Source organism: Theileria equi (genome assembly GCF_000342415.1).
Source record: "Theileria equi strain WA chromosome 2 map unlocalized gcontig_1105316255037, whole genome shotgun sequence".
Lineage (NCBI taxonomy): Eukaryota > Apicomplexa > Aconoidasida > Piroplasmida > Theileriidae > Theileria > Theileria equi.
In genome coordinates, this window is record NW_004668230.1 from 712,241 (window position 1) to 730,304 (window position 18,064).

General features: G+C 35.4%; 11 protein-coding genes across 11 annotated transcripts, besides 3 other annotated features; 5 read left to right on the forward strand and 6 right to left on the reverse strand.

Annotated features, from left to right (window-relative positions):
- Positions 1-2: 2 nt before the first annotated feature.
- On the reverse strand, positions 3-1,240 carry BEWA_038090 (conserved hypothetical protein; the record flags this gene model as incomplete). The annotated part of the gene is made up of 6 exons (XM_004833167.1): positions 3-77; positions 113-215; positions 247-434; positions 467-826; positions 861-1,099; positions 1,141-1,240. 6 exons carry the CDS (start codon positions 1,238-1,240, stop codon positions 3-5), a joined length of 1,065 nt encoding a protein of 354 aa, XP_004833224.1.
- A 228-nt stretch (positions 1,241-1,468) lies between these two features.
- Positions 1,469-2,413, forward strand: BEWA_038100 (glutaredoxin domain containing protein; the record flags this gene model as incomplete). The annotated part of the gene is made up of 4 exons (XM_004833168.1): positions 1,469-1,965; positions 2,001-2,033; positions 2,076-2,177; positions 2,216-2,413. Exons 1-4 carry the CDS (start codon positions 1,654-1,656, stop codon positions 2,411-2,413), a joined length of 645 nt encoding a protein of 214 aa, XP_004833225.1. The 5' UTR covers positions 1,469-1,653.
- Positions 2,414-2,935: 522 nt separating this feature from the next.
- BEWA_038110 (hypothetical protein) lies at positions 2,936-4,606 on the forward strand (the record flags this gene model as incomplete). The annotated part of the gene is made up of 1 exon (XM_004833169.1): positions 2,936-4,606. The coding sequence occupies one exon, from the start codon at positions 2,936-2,938 to the stop codon at positions 4,604-4,606; it is 1,671 nt and encodes a 556-aa protein (XP_004833226.1).
- Positions 4,456-4,603: a sequence feature (GA-rich).
- A 13-nt stretch (positions 4,607-4,619) lies between the features above and the next one.
- BEWA_038120 (conserved hypothetical protein) lies at positions 4,620-8,126 on the reverse strand (the record flags this gene model as incomplete). Its single annotated transcript, XM_004833170.1, has 1 exon — positions 4,620-8,126. The coding sequence occupies one exon, from the start codon at positions 8,124-8,126 to the stop codon at positions 4,620-4,622; it is 3,507 nt and encodes a 1,168-aa protein (XP_004833227.1).
- A 254-nt stretch (positions 8,127-8,380) lies between these two features.
- On the reverse strand, positions 8,381-10,406 carry BEWA_038130 (conserved hypothetical protein; the record flags this gene model as incomplete). Its single annotated transcript, XM_004833171.1, has 7 exons — positions 8,381-8,964; positions 9,000-9,311; positions 9,350-9,566; positions 9,601-9,837; positions 9,871-10,115; positions 10,153-10,224; positions 10,259-10,406. 7 exons carry the CDS (start codon positions 10,404-10,406, stop codon positions 8,381-8,383), a joined length of 1,815 nt encoding a protein of 604 aa, XP_004833228.1.
- Positions 9,315-9,335: a sequence feature (AT_rich).
- A 339-nt stretch (positions 10,407-10,745) lies between the features above and the next one.
- On the forward strand, positions 10,746-14,135 carry BEWA_038140 (conserved hypothetical protein; the record flags this gene model as incomplete). Its single annotated transcript, XM_004833172.1, has 1 exon — positions 10,746-14,135. Exon 1 carries the CDS (start codon positions 11,187-11,189, stop codon positions 14,133-14,135), a length of 2,949 nt encoding a protein of 982 aa, XP_004833229.1. The 5' UTR covers positions 10,746-11,186.
- A 53-nt stretch (positions 14,136-14,188) lies between these two features.
- Positions 14,189-14,744, forward strand: BEWA_038150 (hypothetical protein; the record flags this gene model as incomplete). The annotated part of the gene is made up of 4 exons (XM_004833173.1): positions 14,189-14,335; positions 14,390-14,480; positions 14,515-14,611; positions 14,648-14,744. The coding sequence occupies 4 exons, from the start codon at positions 14,189-14,191 to the stop codon at positions 14,742-14,744; spliced, it is 432 nt and encodes a 143-aa protein (XP_004833230.1).
- BEWA_038160 (hypothetical protein) lies at positions 14,745-14,967 on the reverse strand (the record flags this gene model as incomplete). The annotated part of the gene is made up of 2 exons (XM_004833174.1): positions 14,745-14,842; positions 14,877-14,967. The coding sequence occupies 2 exons, from the start codon at positions 14,965-14,967 to the stop codon at positions 14,745-14,747; spliced, it is 189 nt and encodes a 62-aa protein (XP_004833231.1).
- A 41-nt stretch (positions 14,968-15,008) lies between these two features.
- BEWA_038170 (signal peptide containing protein) lies at positions 15,009-15,938 on the reverse strand (the record flags this gene model as incomplete). The annotated part of the gene is made up of 5 exons (XM_004833175.1): positions 15,009-15,187; positions 15,220-15,252; positions 15,287-15,379; positions 15,413-15,745; positions 15,851-15,938. 5 exons carry the CDS (start codon positions 15,936-15,938, stop codon positions 15,009-15,011), a joined length of 726 nt encoding a protein of 241 aa, XP_004833232.1.
- Positions 15,939-16,024: 86 nt separating this feature from the next.
- Positions 16,025-17,050, forward strand: BEWA_038180 (conserved hypothetical protein). Its single transcript, XM_004833176.1, has 6 exons — positions 16,025-16,342; positions 16,379-16,436; positions 16,473-16,522; positions 16,557-16,702; positions 16,737-16,828; positions 16,863-17,050. The coding sequence occupies exons 1-6, from the start codon at positions 16,044-16,046 to the stop codon at positions 16,992-16,994; spliced, it is 777 nt and encodes a 258-aa protein (XP_004833233.1). The 5' UTR covers positions 16,025-16,043; the 3' UTR covers positions 16,995-17,050.
- Positions 16,998-18,062, reverse strand: BEWA_038190 (ankyrin repeat domain containing protein; the record flags this gene model as incomplete). The annotated part of the gene is made up of 9 exons (XM_004833177.1): positions 17,878-18,062; positions 17,764-17,842; positions 17,603-17,711; positions 17,519-17,568; positions 17,411-17,481; positions 17,312-17,378; positions 17,240-17,277; positions 17,087-17,204; positions 16,998-17,052 (listed from the first exon to the last, which is right to left on the reverse strand). The coding sequence occupies exons 1-9, from the start codon at positions 18,044-18,046 to the stop codon at positions 16,998-17,000; spliced, it is 756 nt and encodes a 251-aa protein (XP_004833234.1). The 5' UTR covers positions 18,047-18,062.
- Positions 17,059-17,080: a sequence feature (AT_rich).
- Positions 18,063-18,064: the final 2 nt, after the last annotated feature.

Here is an 18,064-nt window from a genome sequence, read left to right on the forward strand (position 1 = left end):
TTTCAACTCAAATTCTTTACAAGTTTTTCACGATTCATCTTTGCAACAAACAAATCGTGACTTAACAGTCTTAATTCCTACATGTTTATTGCAGAACCATAAACACACTAACCTTTACATATGTCTTAGTGGAAATTCTATTCTTCTTGTATATGGAATGAAGGAATTCTAACATGTCATTTGCGGTGGCTTCGCGTTCAATTTGGTTGCATAATCTAAAGATGATTAGTGTTATTTAAGCCTTACCTTTCCGAATCTTTATTCTCAAACTTTACAACTTTTTCAATATCCAAAAAAGAGTTCTGTTTATCCTCTTCAAGAGCAGAAATCCTCTCTTTGTACTGCAATATCTGTGATAATATCAAACCAAGATCGTTGTTCAGCGATTCCAAATCCCTGGTATCCACGAGATCTAGTCTACTTTGCAGCTTGTCCTGAAATTTTTTAATGAAACTGGAAAACTAACTTTGGATGTTTGAGCCTCGTGAAGTATAGTATTGAGATCAAGAGATACCGAAACCCATGACAACAAAACTTTACGATGCAACTCATATTTTTTCAAGTTATAGTGATAGTCTCTAACAGAAGTAGTTCTGTTAGCTTTAATAGATGCTATTATTGAATCATTCGCTGCACAAATAGCGGCTTTTGCTCTTGATGATAGATTGTATTTCTTGAACTGGTCCTCTGGGCTGGTAATAACATCAGTACCATTAGTTATTGAGCTTTTAGATGTAGCTGAATTTATTGTAGGTATATTTGGTGCAACAGAATATATCGGTGACATTTTGTTAAATACTTGCTGTAACTGATTAACAGCAGCCACCTATAGGAAAATAACAAAATGTGTGTTAGCATACCAGTGTGCTTTTGTGAGTCCATGATGATATATATGGTATTGTAACTCCTCCTTTAAGGTTTACATATGGATGTCCTTTTATGATCTTTATAGTTTCAGTGGGTACAACATAGATGGAAGGAGGAGTAAAAGGATAATTGGTCAACAGACATATTAAGATAGGGGCATTATAAACAGCGCCTGAGAAGATATACGGTATCGATCCCCCTATATTTAGAGTAGTAGAACCTTTGGAAGTGTCTATTTATGTTTCGTATGATGCATAAATTTGTCAAACGTACGTATGGAAGCTGAAAGATACTGATATTTTTCCAATAGAATCCGGAGATCAGTGAGTATTATTGTCCAATTTTTGAAATATTTCTTCAAGGCTTGCTCCATTTTGCCAATTTTGGTGTGTAAATTCGTTTTATGGTTCCCAGAAAGTGGTCATTGTATCTCATGCCACACTTGAACCAAGGATTTGCGTTAGATAAAGGTTTGGTATAAATCATTACCTAAGCAAATCTCTATAGTATAAGTTAAACAATAGATATCTAGTGCTTACTACAGACAAACACGTACTCGGGTGACTCAGCTAGTAGCATCACATAATACGCAAAACCTTTGGTGTGTAGTATGTACTTCTTCATGAATATAAATCTCTATTATAATAATTTTACTAGAGAATCGCTCGTCAAACTTCTGGGATACAACTTCCAAACATAACATTACCGCTGCTTTCGTCTGACGAAATAAATCGCATATTATTCAAATTTTAATCCACATGATAAATAAATGGGTATTTAGCTGATATGTGCAGATCTTATTGTTCGGGATTCTCCTACTTTTCCCGATATACTACAGAGCGTATTTTTAGACGCAAACAAGGCATTTGTTACTCTGCATATATTAATATCCTGATATTCTCCCCTTTTATAAGCAATAGAGTTGTACAATGTGACTGCTATGATCGTAGTAACCTGATTAAACATCAATCGAGTGCTACGCAAAGGACTGGTCTATACATCGAATCCTGTAAATGGTTTAAAAACTGCTTTTTATCGAAACTAGCATACACTGAAGAAAACAAGACGGTTGAAAGTTGTTGCTCCACCTCTGAAAAGGTTTGTTTACCAGAAAAACCTAACAAAAGCCGCAGGAATGTATTTTGACGGAAGCTGCGGAGAAGAAGGTATTAGATAATACCGCACGCATTCGATCTTCCATGTTGTAGATTAAGGAAGAAATCAAAACTTATACTGTCGTACTGTTTATGAAGGGAAATGCCAAACAACCGCAGTGCAAGTTTAGCAGACAAGCTCTGGAAATCCTAAAGGTGTGTTTCTAGTACTACACTCTCACAATTACCAAAAGGCAACAAAAGTTCAAGTAATACGCACAGTAAATGTTTTGGAAGACAATGAGCTGCGCGAAGGCCTCAAAAAATATTCAAACTACCCAAATTTCCCTCAGCTCTACGTAAGAGGGAAATTCGTCGGAGGGTTGCAAGCAATTTCAGAAATGTTTGAAAAGGGTACGCTGCAGGAGCTTTTCAGGGATAATGAAACGTAGGCAACGTAAATAGTTAATATTCCATCTCGTATATTATACTTAGTGTCCACTTGCGCATAGCATTCTCAGAGATAGAGGTTATAGTTGTTGATATTGTTTGATCTTCAAGTACTGAGGATAAACAATTCCCATTTTTAGTCTAAAATTGCCAAAAATAGCCGCGACGCTGGTGCAATGGGGTATAACGTATTGCCGATGTCGTTTTATCCCGGGCCAACACAATTATTTTTCGTTATATAACGTAACAAGTGGTTTAAATAGATAAATTGTGTGTAAATATCCTAAGGTTATTTAAATGTGTGCATATCGTGTCTAGAAACACAACCATCTGTATATTTGCGCCTATATAGACAATTTATCGCTATAACCACTGGAATCGTTGTGATTTTTTGTTCTTATCCACATCTTATAATATAAAGCAAGTGTGTATACATTTTACAGTACACACCTACGATTCGTTCATTTTGTCGATTCGAATTTTAATCAATTTGACAATATTGTAACCTACTGACGATCTCAACAATGGGATCGTTTAACTTAATAGCCTTGTTGCTATTTACTTGTTATTATTCCTTCGACAATGTATCCGGAAGTTCAACAAGTCTCTTGACATTTGATGAAGAAAATTATAAAGGAAAACCACTACTCCTCGATATAATAAAGGTACCTTCCTTATACATGTCTATATTTGCCATTCAGGAACACAAAAAGAAGCATCACAAACCAAAGAGCTACACTAATTGCACTCGTGGTGGATGCCCCTTTAGTGCTATTCAGAAACATTTAGGAGCTCTATATCATTCCCCTGTAAATGATGAAGATAATAAAATCCATACAAATACTGATAATGAAACCTTTGATCCTGAAAAGTCCACAAGAGATGAAGTAGATGTTCGTAAGCATGCTACACAGAATACTTCAGAAAGGGTGAATGATGATGCCTCAGTGGATAAATCTGTAGATAGTAGTTCCGATCGAGAAGGTAACGAACATGATACATCAAGAACAGAACAAAAGGAATCGGATGAAAAGGCTTCAGATGAACAAGTCAAATCCGAGGTTTCAGAAAACGCAAAACCTAACAATGAAGGCGAAAATACAGATCAAAGGGAGATCACGGAACATAAGCAAGATTCTGAGACAAGGGACAATGTCGCGGAAGTTGCCAACAAACTGAGTGAAGAAGTAGATAGCTTGCATAAAAAAGAAGACAAATTGACAGAACAGGCGAAGGATTTAGAGGAAAGGGAAAATAAGTTAAAGGAAGAAACTAGCACTGTAAATGAAAAGAAAAACAAACTAGAAAGAGAGGAGAACGGTCTCAGCGAGAAGGAAAATAAGTTGGAAGAGAAAACTAATAGTTTGCAAGAAAAGGAAGATAACTTGACCGAGGAATCAAAAAGGGTAGATGATCTAAAACAAGAAGTAGAAAATAAAGAAAAGGACCTAGAAGCTTCTGCTACACAATTGAAGGATACTGAAAAGGTATTAGATGAGAAGGAAAAGGCGCTAGAAAACAAGGAAAATGAATTAGGAACTACCGAAAAAAAACTTGAAGATACTGCTGAGAGTTTGCAGAAAAAGGAAGAGGAAGTTAACGATGATCTAACTAAAATAGAAACTGAACAGCAAACACTTGCTGAAGATGCAAAAAAACTAATGGAGGAAACTAAAGATATTCAACAAGAAGAAAATAAAATAGAAGATGCATCAAAAAAATTAGAAGAAACCCAAAATAACTTAGAAAACAAGGAAAACAATTTGGAAGCAAAAACACAAGAATTGGAAAATATTGAAACAAAACTAGAAGATTCTGCAAAAAAAATCAATGAAGAAGCCGAAAAGGTAAAAGACGAACAAGTTGAAAATAAAACCTCCGAAGAAGAATCAAATAAAAATGACTCCAAAACTCCTACCGATGATATAAAGGGTCTAGAGCCAATCGCATCTCCTTCAACAAATGGAAAACCAGACGCCCTTGTACCAGCAAAAGCACTACCAGATGGCGGTGCCATTCCAGATTGCAAAGACCTAAATGACGCAGCAAAAGATGTATATGAAGAAGAGGGACAAATCCAAAAGGACAAATCTGAAAATAAAGAATCAGATAACGAAGATGCTGAAGAGGACGAAGAACACAATAGTGAAATGGCCGAGGAAGACGAGGAGGAAGATGACAAAGATGAAGAATAGATAAATCAATAGTTTAATTTTTCTGCAGTTTATAACTTGCCTTAGCATTATCTTTGGTATTATGTTGCGATAGAGAACCGATATACTTTAGTAGCTCGTTATGTTTATTCTCGAGCTTTTGATACTTTAAAATGTTAGTTGCAAGCTGTGTCTTAAGTGCGATATTCTCCTTAATATAATTATCCGTAGTTTTATCTACGTTGAGGCGCAGGATTTTGTTTTCCTCCTCTAGAAAACTAATTCTGTCGTTCACCTGCTTAAAATGCAAATCGGAAAGATGGTGAAAATTTGATAAAATCCTCAGTTGTTGTTCCAGCCGTTTTATCTTTTCATGAGAAAATTGCATTTCTCTCATTTGTACCGATTTAAGTGCATCCATAGTACGAACTTCAGAATCAGATAAGAATGCTGAAGTGAAAAAGGCATCTGGAAGGAATTTCCTTGTAATAAAGTCAAAAACATGGGAGTGAAGATAAATACGAAACAAGGTTATACATTTGTAAATATAAGGGGGGAAAGAAAAACCAAAATAATCGTTGCGATACCAGAATAATAGAGAAATTATATTCGTAACGTGCATAGATCCCATTTCCTTTAAAAATCTATTGTAAACATCTTCAAACTGCAATGAAAGGGAATCTATTGGTACAATTATATCTGTTTCCATTAATAGAAACTCTGCAGATTGCACTTCCTTGGATGAATATAACAAATTTATATTTCTAGCAAGTTTTGGTATCACAAGGGATATTTTCCTATTTATCTGAATAAAGTCTTTTGCGATCAAAAATGATAATATTATGGACAAAATTCCATTAGACAATGTTGAAGTCGTTTTATCTAGAAAAATTAAATCTAATAACGGTCCGTAATCGAATACCAAATCTTCTCTCCCAGAAAAAACAAAAAAGAAGAGAAATTTGAGAAACGACAAAATAAAATGTTCAAAAATAGGGTTGTAATCAGTAGATATAATTTTTACTATGAGTTTCAATGCCTTTAAAATCAAATAAAGTGGACCACCTTCAGCGAATTTTATGTTAGAAGAATCAACTTGATTTCTCAAAAATAACGCAATCAAGATATCCACGTACATTTTAATGAAATTTTGGTATGAATCAAGTATTTTTTCATCGTCAGGGAAATCTATCTCATTCCCAAGTACGACCAAAAAATCATTATATACTAGTGATACATATTTGCATAAATCTCCGGAAAGAGTAGATTCAAAAATCCCCAACTTTGCACAACTATCCAAAATACATTTACGAAGAGAATCCGGTACGTATAAGGATAAATCATCCAATAGACATATTGTTAAATGTAAAGCCGCTGATGTGTCCACGTTGTTAAAGGTCATTAATCGAAGCTCATGCAACAGTTTGATGCTTTCTGAATCTGGTATTTGAAAACTTGACTCCTTTTTATGTAGTTCAAGAAACATGTATTTATAAACCGGATGATTTTGTGGAATTGGATGAAGCAATGTGTTTAAAACACTCTTCTCATCATAAGACGTATAAAGCGAACCTGAAGCCCAAAATAACAGTGTCAAAAATGAAGAGAGCTTATATAGTATAGAAGAATCAAAATTAGCGCCAAATTTGGCATTGTTCAATAAAATGATGAAAGAAAAAATGGATAGTTGTAACAATTCTCCCGCCATAACCTTCCATACATCCTCATTATCAAAATTAAACACCTCGCTAACCCTATATATAATTTCCAAAGTAGAGGAATTATAGTTTACAATCATTCCTGAAGAATTTGGTATTAATAACCAGATACACGTATCCAGAACTAGATACAAAACTTGTGGAACAATAGATGTTGATTCAAATGTTCCAAAACTGCATTTATAAAATGTAAAAATTTGAAGTAGTACCTCTGCATACTTAACAACGCATTGTATAATATTTTTTTCCTGTTCCAAGGTGTTTTGTTGCAGCATATGATGAATTATTAACAATGAGTCTACAGTGCCTGGAGCAAAAGTTGTTAATATTTTGATATCATTTCCATCTATAAATGCATTCTGATCAGAAATTGTCTCATTTCTAATTTGACTCAGTGATGAATGCCACAAATAGAACTGATCTGTGTAGAAATTATCCAATATATCCAATATGACATTTATCCCACCATTGAGATAAAAATATGACTCAAATGAATTTATGTGTATAAAAAATTGCAATATAAGTTCAATGACTATCGTTTTAACATCAGATTCTTTTATATATCTCACTATATCCAATAGGAGTTTTATGTTCGTACCATCATTTCCGACAACTTCTCCAGAAATATCACTAGGGTTGTTTATATTATTCATACTCCATGCGTTAAAACAATCACAATAAATTATGCTACACTCAGAGTTTGTTCGTCCTGGTAGTTTCATTTGTTTTCCACAATCATAGCATATACCATTGTGACAAAGGTAAAAATTGCACGAATAATACTCAAACCTCTTGCGCAAATACAATATGTTCGAGTTTTTCCGTGATATATTCCAATTGATATCATTGTATGTGAATAACTTTTGTAACAAGGCTAACAACTCGTAAGTAAGTTCATTGCAAGTGGGATCATGATCTTCAAAACAAATGTGTAGTGAATGAAATAATGTTTTTGCATTGCTTGAAAATTGTGTTATTGAATCGATAAACGATAAGTATTGATCTAGTTCCTGCTTTTCAGAGTCGTCCATATGAATGATGGTCAAGGAACCTATCAAATCGAAATCAGTGTAATTACCGGCATCTGGGTCATTTAGAACAGAATCGTATTTTAACTCTTCAATTCTACAATTGTCATATTCAATATCTTCCTGTTTCAGTGATAACAATGAAGGTGGATATTGGACAATAGTATTAAGTTGTTTTAAGCTGGAGGTAATTATAGACAATAGTAATTTGTAAATATCAAACTTATTCTCAAAAATTGTATCCAACCTAGAACCACAATCTTTTATAAATTTAAGAACATCCACCAAGCGAGAAATATCATACAGCACTGGAGTTGCCTGAGTCTCAACCAAGTTACGAGATGCAGCCGTAGAGTGACTCAGGACATTTTGCAACGTATCTAGAAAGTTTTTAATGAATTCAATACTTTCTTTATATTGTGAAAGCGTAATTTTCCGCAGTAAACAGTTTTCTTTCAAAATACACACCTTTCCATCAACAGGTGTCAATTCCCTATCATCTTTAGTTGTGATAATCGAACCGGATTTATCTTTTAGCTCTTCATCTTTATTAAACGGAGATTTTGGAGTGGAATCTTGAAAATGTGCAGGCGATGTAGGATCCAAGTCTGTGGAATCCTCATATTGGTAATATTCATCAAATAAACAACACCGTTTACTCCCGTGACGTTTTCTAGATTCCAAAAGGCTTAACTGTAGCAAGTAAGGTAAATGATTATTCTTTATGTCAAGAATTCCATTGGTTATGAGTATACCTTCATTAAGTATAGAAAAGGACTGCTGCACATTTTTATTTAATTGTCTAAAAAAATCCATCAGGACACATCAAAGGTCTCTTGAGGCTACAGAATGATTAAATCTCCAAAGAGTTGTTAAACTGACCCTTTTATGATATTAACACCCCAGGTCCAGTTCTACGGGTGTATACATACGCAATCAGCGTAAATCCATTTGGTGTAAGACAGGGTTATATGTTATGTGTGATTAAACTATCTTGTAATCAGTGTGTACAAACTTCTATGCTAGAGAGACACTAAATTGATCAAACATTTAAGATGGTGATTTACAAATCACATAGTTAAAGACTTCTTTTTCCTGGCGTTAATTCCCGTATCTTCACCAGAATAGCTACTACCTTCTGAACGCCTAGAAGCATTGACTGCATTGAATACTTTTTGTTTCTTTTCAAACTTTTTGCGATTGCTAACTCTTGCATTTCCCTTGGTTTTATCACGCTTGACAGTTAAACCCTTGTTCTTCATTATATCCTTACCAATGTCCCTTTTCCCTGGAACAATCTCATCCGATCTAAGCTTGAGGATTTTGGTATTTTTCCTTGATTTTTCTTTGGCGTGAAGACCTTGAATGCGTGTTATTTCGTCATCAAATGTTAATTTCGGAGCAGGGTTATAAGCCTCGTCCTTATTATGCGATTTATCCTTTCCATGAGTTGAGATAGATGAAGCATGTGCAATATTTTTCCCCTCTGAGATTAGAATGTTCTGTCTCATACGTTGCGCAGCAGCATTTAGCCCAGCTGACGCTGAAAGTGTTTTTCCGGATGTCTTCATGGCATCAGAAGCAAACGAACTCAAGTGCTGCAGTGAACAACCAGATAACAAATTTTTCTGCTCCCTCGCAAACATTCTCATTTCTAAATTTATATTAGTATATAAAGGTTGTACGCACCTCTTTTAGCCTTTTTGTTCATTGGCAAACGTCTCATTGATTCCATTTCGTATCTCTCTCTTTCCGCCATCTTCTTCATGAATTTTGCTGCCTTTGTAGCTAGAACATCGCTCTCACCGTTTTCTTCACCCTCCAAATATGATTGACGCTTTCTTTCACGCATTTCGTCCTTTGATGGCTTGCCCGTTCGTTCCATAAACATATTACCAGAAACTTCTCCCATTACTGCATTCTTTGGTGGTTTGTATACGGCGGATTGATCCTCTTCATCTTCCATGAGGTCCAATCTCGAACGTAGTTGTGTTGTATCAACTGAAAAAATATAATTTATATTTACGTAATAAAAGTACCTTCATAATCTTTGTCTTCCAGTAATTTGGTGATCTGATATTGTAACCTGGATTCTATAGGTTTAGCCTTGTCTAGCATAATCCTCAACTCCAACAATCTATTGATTACAGGATGGTTCTCAATTGATATTCCATGGGTCTTTAACAACAAGTAGTATGTTAAATATGATACATACATAAGAAGTAGCTCATTTCTTATGTCCAAATACTCCATACCCTGCGAATAAAATAAGGAAACACTAAAAACATACATCTTTGGTGCAAAGTTTAAGTGAATCAGGAGCGCTTAAAATTTTCATAATCTGTTCATTTGAAATGTCAGATTTCTCTTTAAACTCTCTTAGAAGCTCCAAAAATTCAGGATGTTCATTCGATAGGAACTCTTTCTTATCCCTATCACTTAAATCAAAAAAGTCCTCTGGAAGCTCTGAGGCTTCGCGCTGAGCATTCAATGATTCAGACAAGCTTTTTAGCAGCGTGTCAAATTCCTAAAAATTTTAAACAGTAAAGGATAAACGTACGACAGGATCTTCCTTGTGATCTTCAACGTCATAATTATCAATATCTGCATCCTCATCATCGACATTCTCATAGAGTTCACTAGCTATCTTTTTTGCTTCTTCTATTCTGTCGTTTATGGCCTCTTCATCAGAATCGTCATCAGAGCCATCGACGTAATAGTTCTTTAGTTTTTTCCCCCAATCTACGCGATCTTCCTCCTCATCTTCCTCTTCACTCCCTTCATCCTGGTCTTCATAAGCTTCATCTGCAAAGAAAATGAACGAGAGACAATGTCAACGTACCATCAGAGATTTCGGGAGTGAATGACTTTGGTAGTCCCAGAGCTTCAAAATTTTCTTCATCAGAAAGAGATTCTATAATAATTTTATGAGGATAATAAATAAAAACCTTCGTAATGGTCTAGTGGCTTTAGAGAGGCGTCATCATCGTCAACTACACCTCTAAACGCTTTTTTAGAGGAATTTTTTCTTTTAGTTTTGGATACGTTCATACTAGAATCGGACTTCTTGCCCATTCTAGAACGTTTTGGGGCCATTCTGTCAATAATGCTAATTATCAAGACAAATCAACAATTACCATGCATATGTTTGTATCAACATTATAATTACAGTAACATAAATAGCATATATTCACAATTTTGTCTAGTGTGGTAGATAACCGGAGAAGGTATATGGTCCTGGAGTGTGATCTGGATGGATGCAAATTTGGCCCCCTAACCAATAAAAACAGCGAATCAACACGTAATTTTATTCCAATTATTATGCTTAGAGAATTACATTACATATATGGTAAAGCCTTTCTTGAGAAGCCTCTCGAGTTCAAGGCCCAGTCCTCCCTTCTCTTCTCTGTCAAACAAAAGATTTAGCTAGAAGAATAGAACTATGTTTAACTTTCCACATGCTCATCCTCCGTATATTTGCGAAACGTGGCTCTTCTCCCAGTAGCGGTCGCGTTACATACGGCCAACTGTGTATTATACCACCTAGTTTTCTGATTTGAACAAATAAAAACGTTTGTGACGTAAACTTTCTACGGATGGTAGAGAAAATCAACGTTGCCATCGTGCACTTGTTAGCCCGTGTCTACCGTACCATTGTACAATAAGCGATTCTTGGGTGAAACTTGGAAGGATAGTCTAGAGAACGCTTGGTTTTGCCTATTTGTGAGTCTTGGATCCATTGTAGGTGAAATGTGTGCGAAGCGATGTATGTGCTACATCTATGAGCTGCATCTAGTTATATAGCCACTGATTTACGGTTTAACCATTGTATTGCATCCTACATTGTGTTTTTACATAACATACTTTAATACCAAAATGGAACCCGTGGCGATAGACACTGTAAAGCCATGTATGGAAACCCATGTCAATAATCTACCAGCAGAATCAGACACAGCATACGCTGAAGGTGATGGTATATCTGGAGGTCCATGTGGAGAATGGCTGAGATTTCAAGTATATCGCAAATCTTGTAATTGTCCCGGTATTATACGAATGTATCTGGAACAATGTGAAGAAACGTGCTTTAAAACTACAATATTCATAGGAGAAAGTGGAGATGAGCGTGATATGCTAAGGGCAGAGCCCTCATGGATAAATACATATCTCTCTAAGAATACAATACAAGAATCTACGTATAATAACTTTGCATGGGATGTCTGTTTCTTAAATGAGTTTACATATAATGTGAGATATAAGATATCTCTCAAGGGAAGATTCTTACTCTATGTAAAACTGGATGGTAATGATATATCAGGTTCACCATTTGAGGTATACATATCAGATGGAAGGCCATCCAGTCTATTCAGCAGGGTAACCAATAAATTCCCATTACGGTGCGTGGCTATGCCACTGATAAAGCCAATTTTGGATATAATTGATGATGAAAAATGGGATGTATACGGACTGAAAAGCAAAAATGAGGAGTTCCAGGTGAAGAAAAATGCAGTATTAAGTTATCTCGACAAACACTCTCTTTCCAATGAAATTGTACTAAACATATGTGATAAAAATGGAGAACCAGTAACCATTGCTTTGCCGTATATAAAAGCCTGGAGTACAAACCATGGAAAGGTTATAGGTGTCCAAAATATAGGTAATGGAATTGTCTCAGTCAAATACATAGTAGTTATCCCAAAAGACAAGATCAAAGAAGTCTCAAATCTAGAAAAAGACACAACATTAATCTTGGAACACACAAAAAACTTTAATTCACCTTGTAGTGTATATCTGGAAGTGGATGGTAAAGGGGTATACGGTAGCCCCTTCATTCCAGAAATTATAAACACGGATATGCTTCAAAAGTATTATGAATCGATTCCGGATGATTTAGATATTTTCAGGTCCAATATTCAGTCTTTGTTGAACAAGAATGATTTTGATTCTTGCCTGGATGCTATACAGAATATGTTTGATTCAACAAATGAAGAAAGTCATAATGCGTTTATATTAGAGTTAATCTCAAAGTTATTTTTATCGAAACTGAATAGTATAAATTCTGATAACGTTACTATTGAAAGTTACATGCACAAAATTGACTTTATAAAATCACACAGTTTGGGTGAATTGCACAAGTTTGTCGAAAAAAAGTACCAAGTAATGTTAAAGCACAAAACTAGCGGCATACTAAGTTGTATTAAAGAATTAAACAGCTACAGTGCGTCAGCCGATGGTGGTAAGGGTGGATTTAATAACTTGGGTGATGTTATACTGAACTACCGGAGAATAGGAGATGAATTAAGAAAATTACATAGATACGAATTAGCTGACAAAGTTGACGCTATAAGTGATAAAATTTGTGAAGAAATTGAACTGTCTAGATTGGAAAATATAATTAAACATAAGGAAGAAAAAATATCGCAACTAAAAATAAAGGTAAAAGAATCTAAAGAAAAACTTAATTCATTCAAAGACACTGTTTATTCAAAATATGAAAATATGACACCAAAACCAGTTCCAAAAGTGCAGATAAATAAATCGGTCCAAACGGTATCTGAGGAAAATGTAACTTGTAGGCTATTGCCCTTGGTAAAATCCAGATGTAATGATAGTGATACTGTTGATGAAGTAGAACAACTGATAGATACGCATTGGAGAAGATGTAGCAATCATGACATTCACTCTACCGTAAACAAGGTGTTAAAATCAAGCATAAGACTCAAAAACGCTATAAACGAAATATTCTTTTACTACAGCAAAGAATATGAAACTGATGATAATATGTTGAAATATGGAATAATACAAACATCCCTAGAGAGATTCCATGTGGAATGTAAGATTAATAAAACGTTAATGTCTAGTAAAAAGAGGTTGAACTTGCTTTTTGAGAAATTTTCCATATACGTTCCAAATGGAGAACGTTTGATACCAGAACATATGTGGTGTGTATATCTAAGAGAACTAGCATACTTAAACTTGCTTTACATAATAGCTGAATCTGGAGATGTAACTCTATTTAGAGATACTCGCCATCCCTCTAGGTTGGTATCTTTTCATCACTTTTGTGAATCACATTTACTGGATCTATACTACAAACTATACACAAGTAGGCCTGAGTTCCAAAAGCATGTCATATTCCACAATACTAAAAAATCGGTTAGTAATTACAAATATCAAAAGGGAAGTGGTCAAATACGTCATTTTATCTCAAAAGAGGAATTGTCAAATTTTATCAACAACAAGGGATCGGAGTTGGTATTATCTAACTTGGATGTTGAACCGTTGAAACTATTGTTTAAACATTACACTCGTTTATCCATGTATGGCAAGCAGAATATAGAGCCAAAAGATTTCAAATGTGATGACAGCTCCTGGATGTCAACAGCAATGTTTGTTGTGCTTGTAAGAGATTTTTCAATAATACCCGGCTACATTGATGGCTCTAACGTACAACACATAGCTGATGGAGTCATTTCTAGCCGTAACCAGGATCAATCAGATACTGTGCAAAAAGGAAGACTGTACTTTAACGACTTTGTTGCTGCAATAGTAAATGTAGTATCAAGTGCGATATACAAAATTTGTATGGATCGCCACACTCTCTATTCTAAAAGTATCAAAGATAGAATGCCAAAAGTAGATGTGAAAAAAGATTCATTCGATGAGATCAAATCATGCATACAATCAAAGGAATCTGTCGTGGAAGATATCAAGGAGCTAATCAGGATCCTTGGTATAAGCAATATACTGTATATCAATACTACAATTGATGCAATATACGGGCCAGATGCACTAGACTATCTTTGTCAACATCACAAACGAAGGTAGTATAACTATTGTTCTAAACTATAATACATGTTTTATATACCATTTAACTGATAATGAGCCTTTTATTTCCTAGAAATTTTCTTATTGCAAAAAATGTCCTAGCTGAAGCAGGGATTAGTCCTAATGTCTTCCAAAGATGGAATTTTATCTCCACAAACCATAAAAATCTATCAATAAATCGATTTAGTGTCTATTCTGAGGTAATTCTCATGATTTATGCCGTTTACTCCACGATATCACATACACATTATCAGATCATCTCGACCGTCTGTGATTTAAACAATAGGATCAGAACTCTCATAAACAGCCTTTATATAACGTTTTCTAGAGGAAGAAGATCGTACGGTATGCTAAATTCTTACACCTAATTCCTGTAAAGGTAACCACGTCTCAAGCAAATGGCGTTGGTATCATAGACACGGTTACTGGGCTACCAGGAAGAAGCTTCTGAAGTTCGACACATATAGACGTCACAGGTAATCTCTATTTGTACGTCTGTCACGCGAATATAGATACCACGAAGTTCGAGGACCTGGGAAAAGGGCACCAAGTAAATGGGAAGACCAATCATATTATAAACCATTAAAAACTGCCGTAAAGTTTTGGTAATTATACGAGTGATAACATTTCGTTCTCACTTGCACCAGCTTGTAGCTTTGCGATATCGTAATCTGCTCTGTGAATCCTTGTTGGTCTTGGCAAGATGACTGTAATAATAATATCATCATTTAAATTTGTTACCATTTACACGTCCAAATCCACCGCTACTTGTATCAGCAATGTTAGAAATAACTGGCAGACCAGTTAATTTTGTCATGATGGACCCTGCCATTGCTTTTGTTCTAAATGGGTATTATGATCATCTAGCTTGTCTTACTCATCAGGAACAGATTCCCTCATTAGGGTAATGTACAAAACAACGGTAGAACCTAACGACTTTATTATATTAACATTTTTGTGGTCCGTTGCCAAAGTATCCAAGGCTACAAGGGCGTCATCGGCAATTCTTCCACCTGATAATATACGAAAATTGAGACTCAAAATTCGTGTTCCTAAACATTTATAAAAATATCTGTAAATTTACCAATTGAAACTATGTTGTTGATGTTGTCGATACCTGCATAAAAGGATATGAGATATAAAATGCAAACTCTGTGTCATGCAAATCGCCTTTTCAGTCTCGGTAGAGAATAGTGTACATGATACATTTTTAAAAGCTTGATTTTGCAGCACGGTACTCAAACCTATAGTACATTCTAAGAATGTCATAAACAAACCCATGCTAGTAAGAGAAGTTAGTGCCCCAAAAATGAATTCCTTAGGAGACTGTAACGAGGTGGATATAAGTTGAAGCCATTCTGGCACATAGTCAAAGTTTGGTGAAACGTTAGAAGCTGCTCCATTCGTAATAATGCCATTTCTTTGGTCCTGTGCTATAGCCTGACTCATCTCCTTAATACTTGAGGTTGAGTTTCTGGCTATGTTCTCCAGTTGCTTTGTGTACTCGCGTGTATATTCATTGTTGGTGTTCTCAATCATCTCCTTGTTGTGTCTTCTTCGGTGTGTTTTGGACGCACGTAATATGACGTTGTTTGGTAGGCCGATTGGTCCTAAATAATTCATGAGTGATGTTTCATGTATGAGGAGTCATTTTATTTATCTACTAGGCAAGTTATAGTCGAATGTGTGCAAGAATGTAAATGGACGAAAGATACCATCTCTAGAAGTTGCCTTTAAAGGAGAGGTGGAGGCCAATGTTCCTACCAAACTTGTGAAAATAAATAGATATAATACACATCCCATCATACATTTCACTACCTTTGGAAATTGGTAGTGATTTCGTCTGAACGACATCTACACACCACAGAGGGGAAGTTTCCAAGAAACCAACAGATAATAACTTTTCAAATGTCTCCAAATGGATTTGTAAAATGGATTCTGGCATTTTATATCGCAGGGGGATTAATATCTGTCGATTCTATCGGAATCGGAGGTGATGTGGCTTCTCCAAGCTTTGTCGTTGAGAATATCCGATTTCAGAGGGGTCTAGGCTTTACTGAAATATCACAAGTGGACAATGATCTCCTGTTAAAAACAAACACTGTGCAACTACGCATTAATCCGGAGATTTTTGAATGTATGTCTAAACTCCAGTTCAATGGAACCCTAAAAACAACATCATTAGCCAAATCTGGTGTTAAGCAATGGTATTTATCTCATTAGATGATTATACTATTCATCAGGAGTATGTGGAGCGTGGACAGGTTCGACAAGGGTGAAGAAATGAGATGGATGCCAACGGTAAGTCTCCACACATTACACCAAATATCAATTCAGAATACAAGTACATGTGGAAAATCCCAGGATTCCTTTCTAGGTGGTCATTGGTTTGTTGTCTAAACTGAAATTATGAATGCTTAGTAAACTTGGTTTTGGGCGCGTGAAACGAATATACAATGACATACCATCACACACTGAGATAAAAGTTACCGGAAGGGTACACTTTTTTGATATGTGGAACGGAGAATATATTATTCTCAAAGCAGATGATACTGTACTGTGGACAGGTATGCTTCAGTCAATCTATCCATAAACTTTCAGAATCCCACAACTGGTGTCCAAGTGTAACGGACACTGCCTGCAAAAAATACGGTATTGACGTCTGCGGACAAGAATATCCAGATAGGCTATCGGTAAGCTTAACGTTCAAAAGTATGGTAAATATAGGTTTATTTCAATGTATCAATGAAACATGAAAATAGTGTGTTATCCCTAGAATTTAAAAGTACACTCGATAAAAATACAAATCCCTGCGACGTATCATGGGGGATTGACGATATAGCTCTGTATATTAGGTAATCTCTAACTTGGCATGCGTGAATTCAGCATTTCACTCTGAGTTAACCCGTCAATGTTACTATAGTAATATTTTAAATTTATTATATGCGTACCCTAACTCTGTATTTGCGTTGTTATCTATAAGTATCTTTATTATCTCCTGTTGTTCAGACTCTATTGCAACATGCAGAGCTGTGTCACCATTATCATCAACTGCATTTATGTCGGCTCCTATATGTTTTGCGAGAATCATAAATTAAAAGTACCATATTTTATCAGTAACTTGACAATATGATCAAATCCACTGTAAAGTAATATACAGTATACTGTAAGCGTACCGATCAGCTGCCAAATGCAAAGGGGTTAAACCCTCGGGGGTTGTGACATTAACCATGTTAGGATCATCTAAAAAGCTTTTTCTCAAAAGTAGAAGGTACCTTTTAATATCTCTTTTATAGCTTCTAAATTCCCACTCGTTACTTGGGAAAAGAATTCATTATGTGGAAAGCTGCAGACAAGATATTAATGACGGAAAAAAGACGTACTTCTTGTCCAAATTATCCAACAGGTTTACTTGACTTAAAACACCAAATCCCTGAGGAAGTATGTGGAGTTGTAAAAGTTCAAACCATAGAACCCTCGTCTGGTGTAAAGTCACCAAATAAGGAATTGGTTATGCTAATGTACTCTAGCATAGACTCCTTCCTAGACTTTCCATTGCAATTCTTCCAACTTGACCTTGTTATATTGTTAATACATTGGCATAAATATGATAAAGTGTACTTCTTACCATTTTAGAAGCTGAACGGTGTCACCATCAGATTCATCTGTTACGTTGTAATTTCCGACTGTAGCTTGCTTAAAGAGTCCTATTTAGCAAGGTATATATAAAAGGATAATAAACCAAATAAAATATAGAAATCTTGGTCAGATAAGCTGCCATCGGATCTTTTTAGAGCCACGACCTTGCAAGCTCTCTCAAAATCGTCAAGCGGTAGCGAACCAAGGTTAAAGTAAAAGATTATTGGTTCAACTAGACTATAAAAGTAGCTACCTACTGATTGTAGGAACATGTGTAGAATATTTTCGAA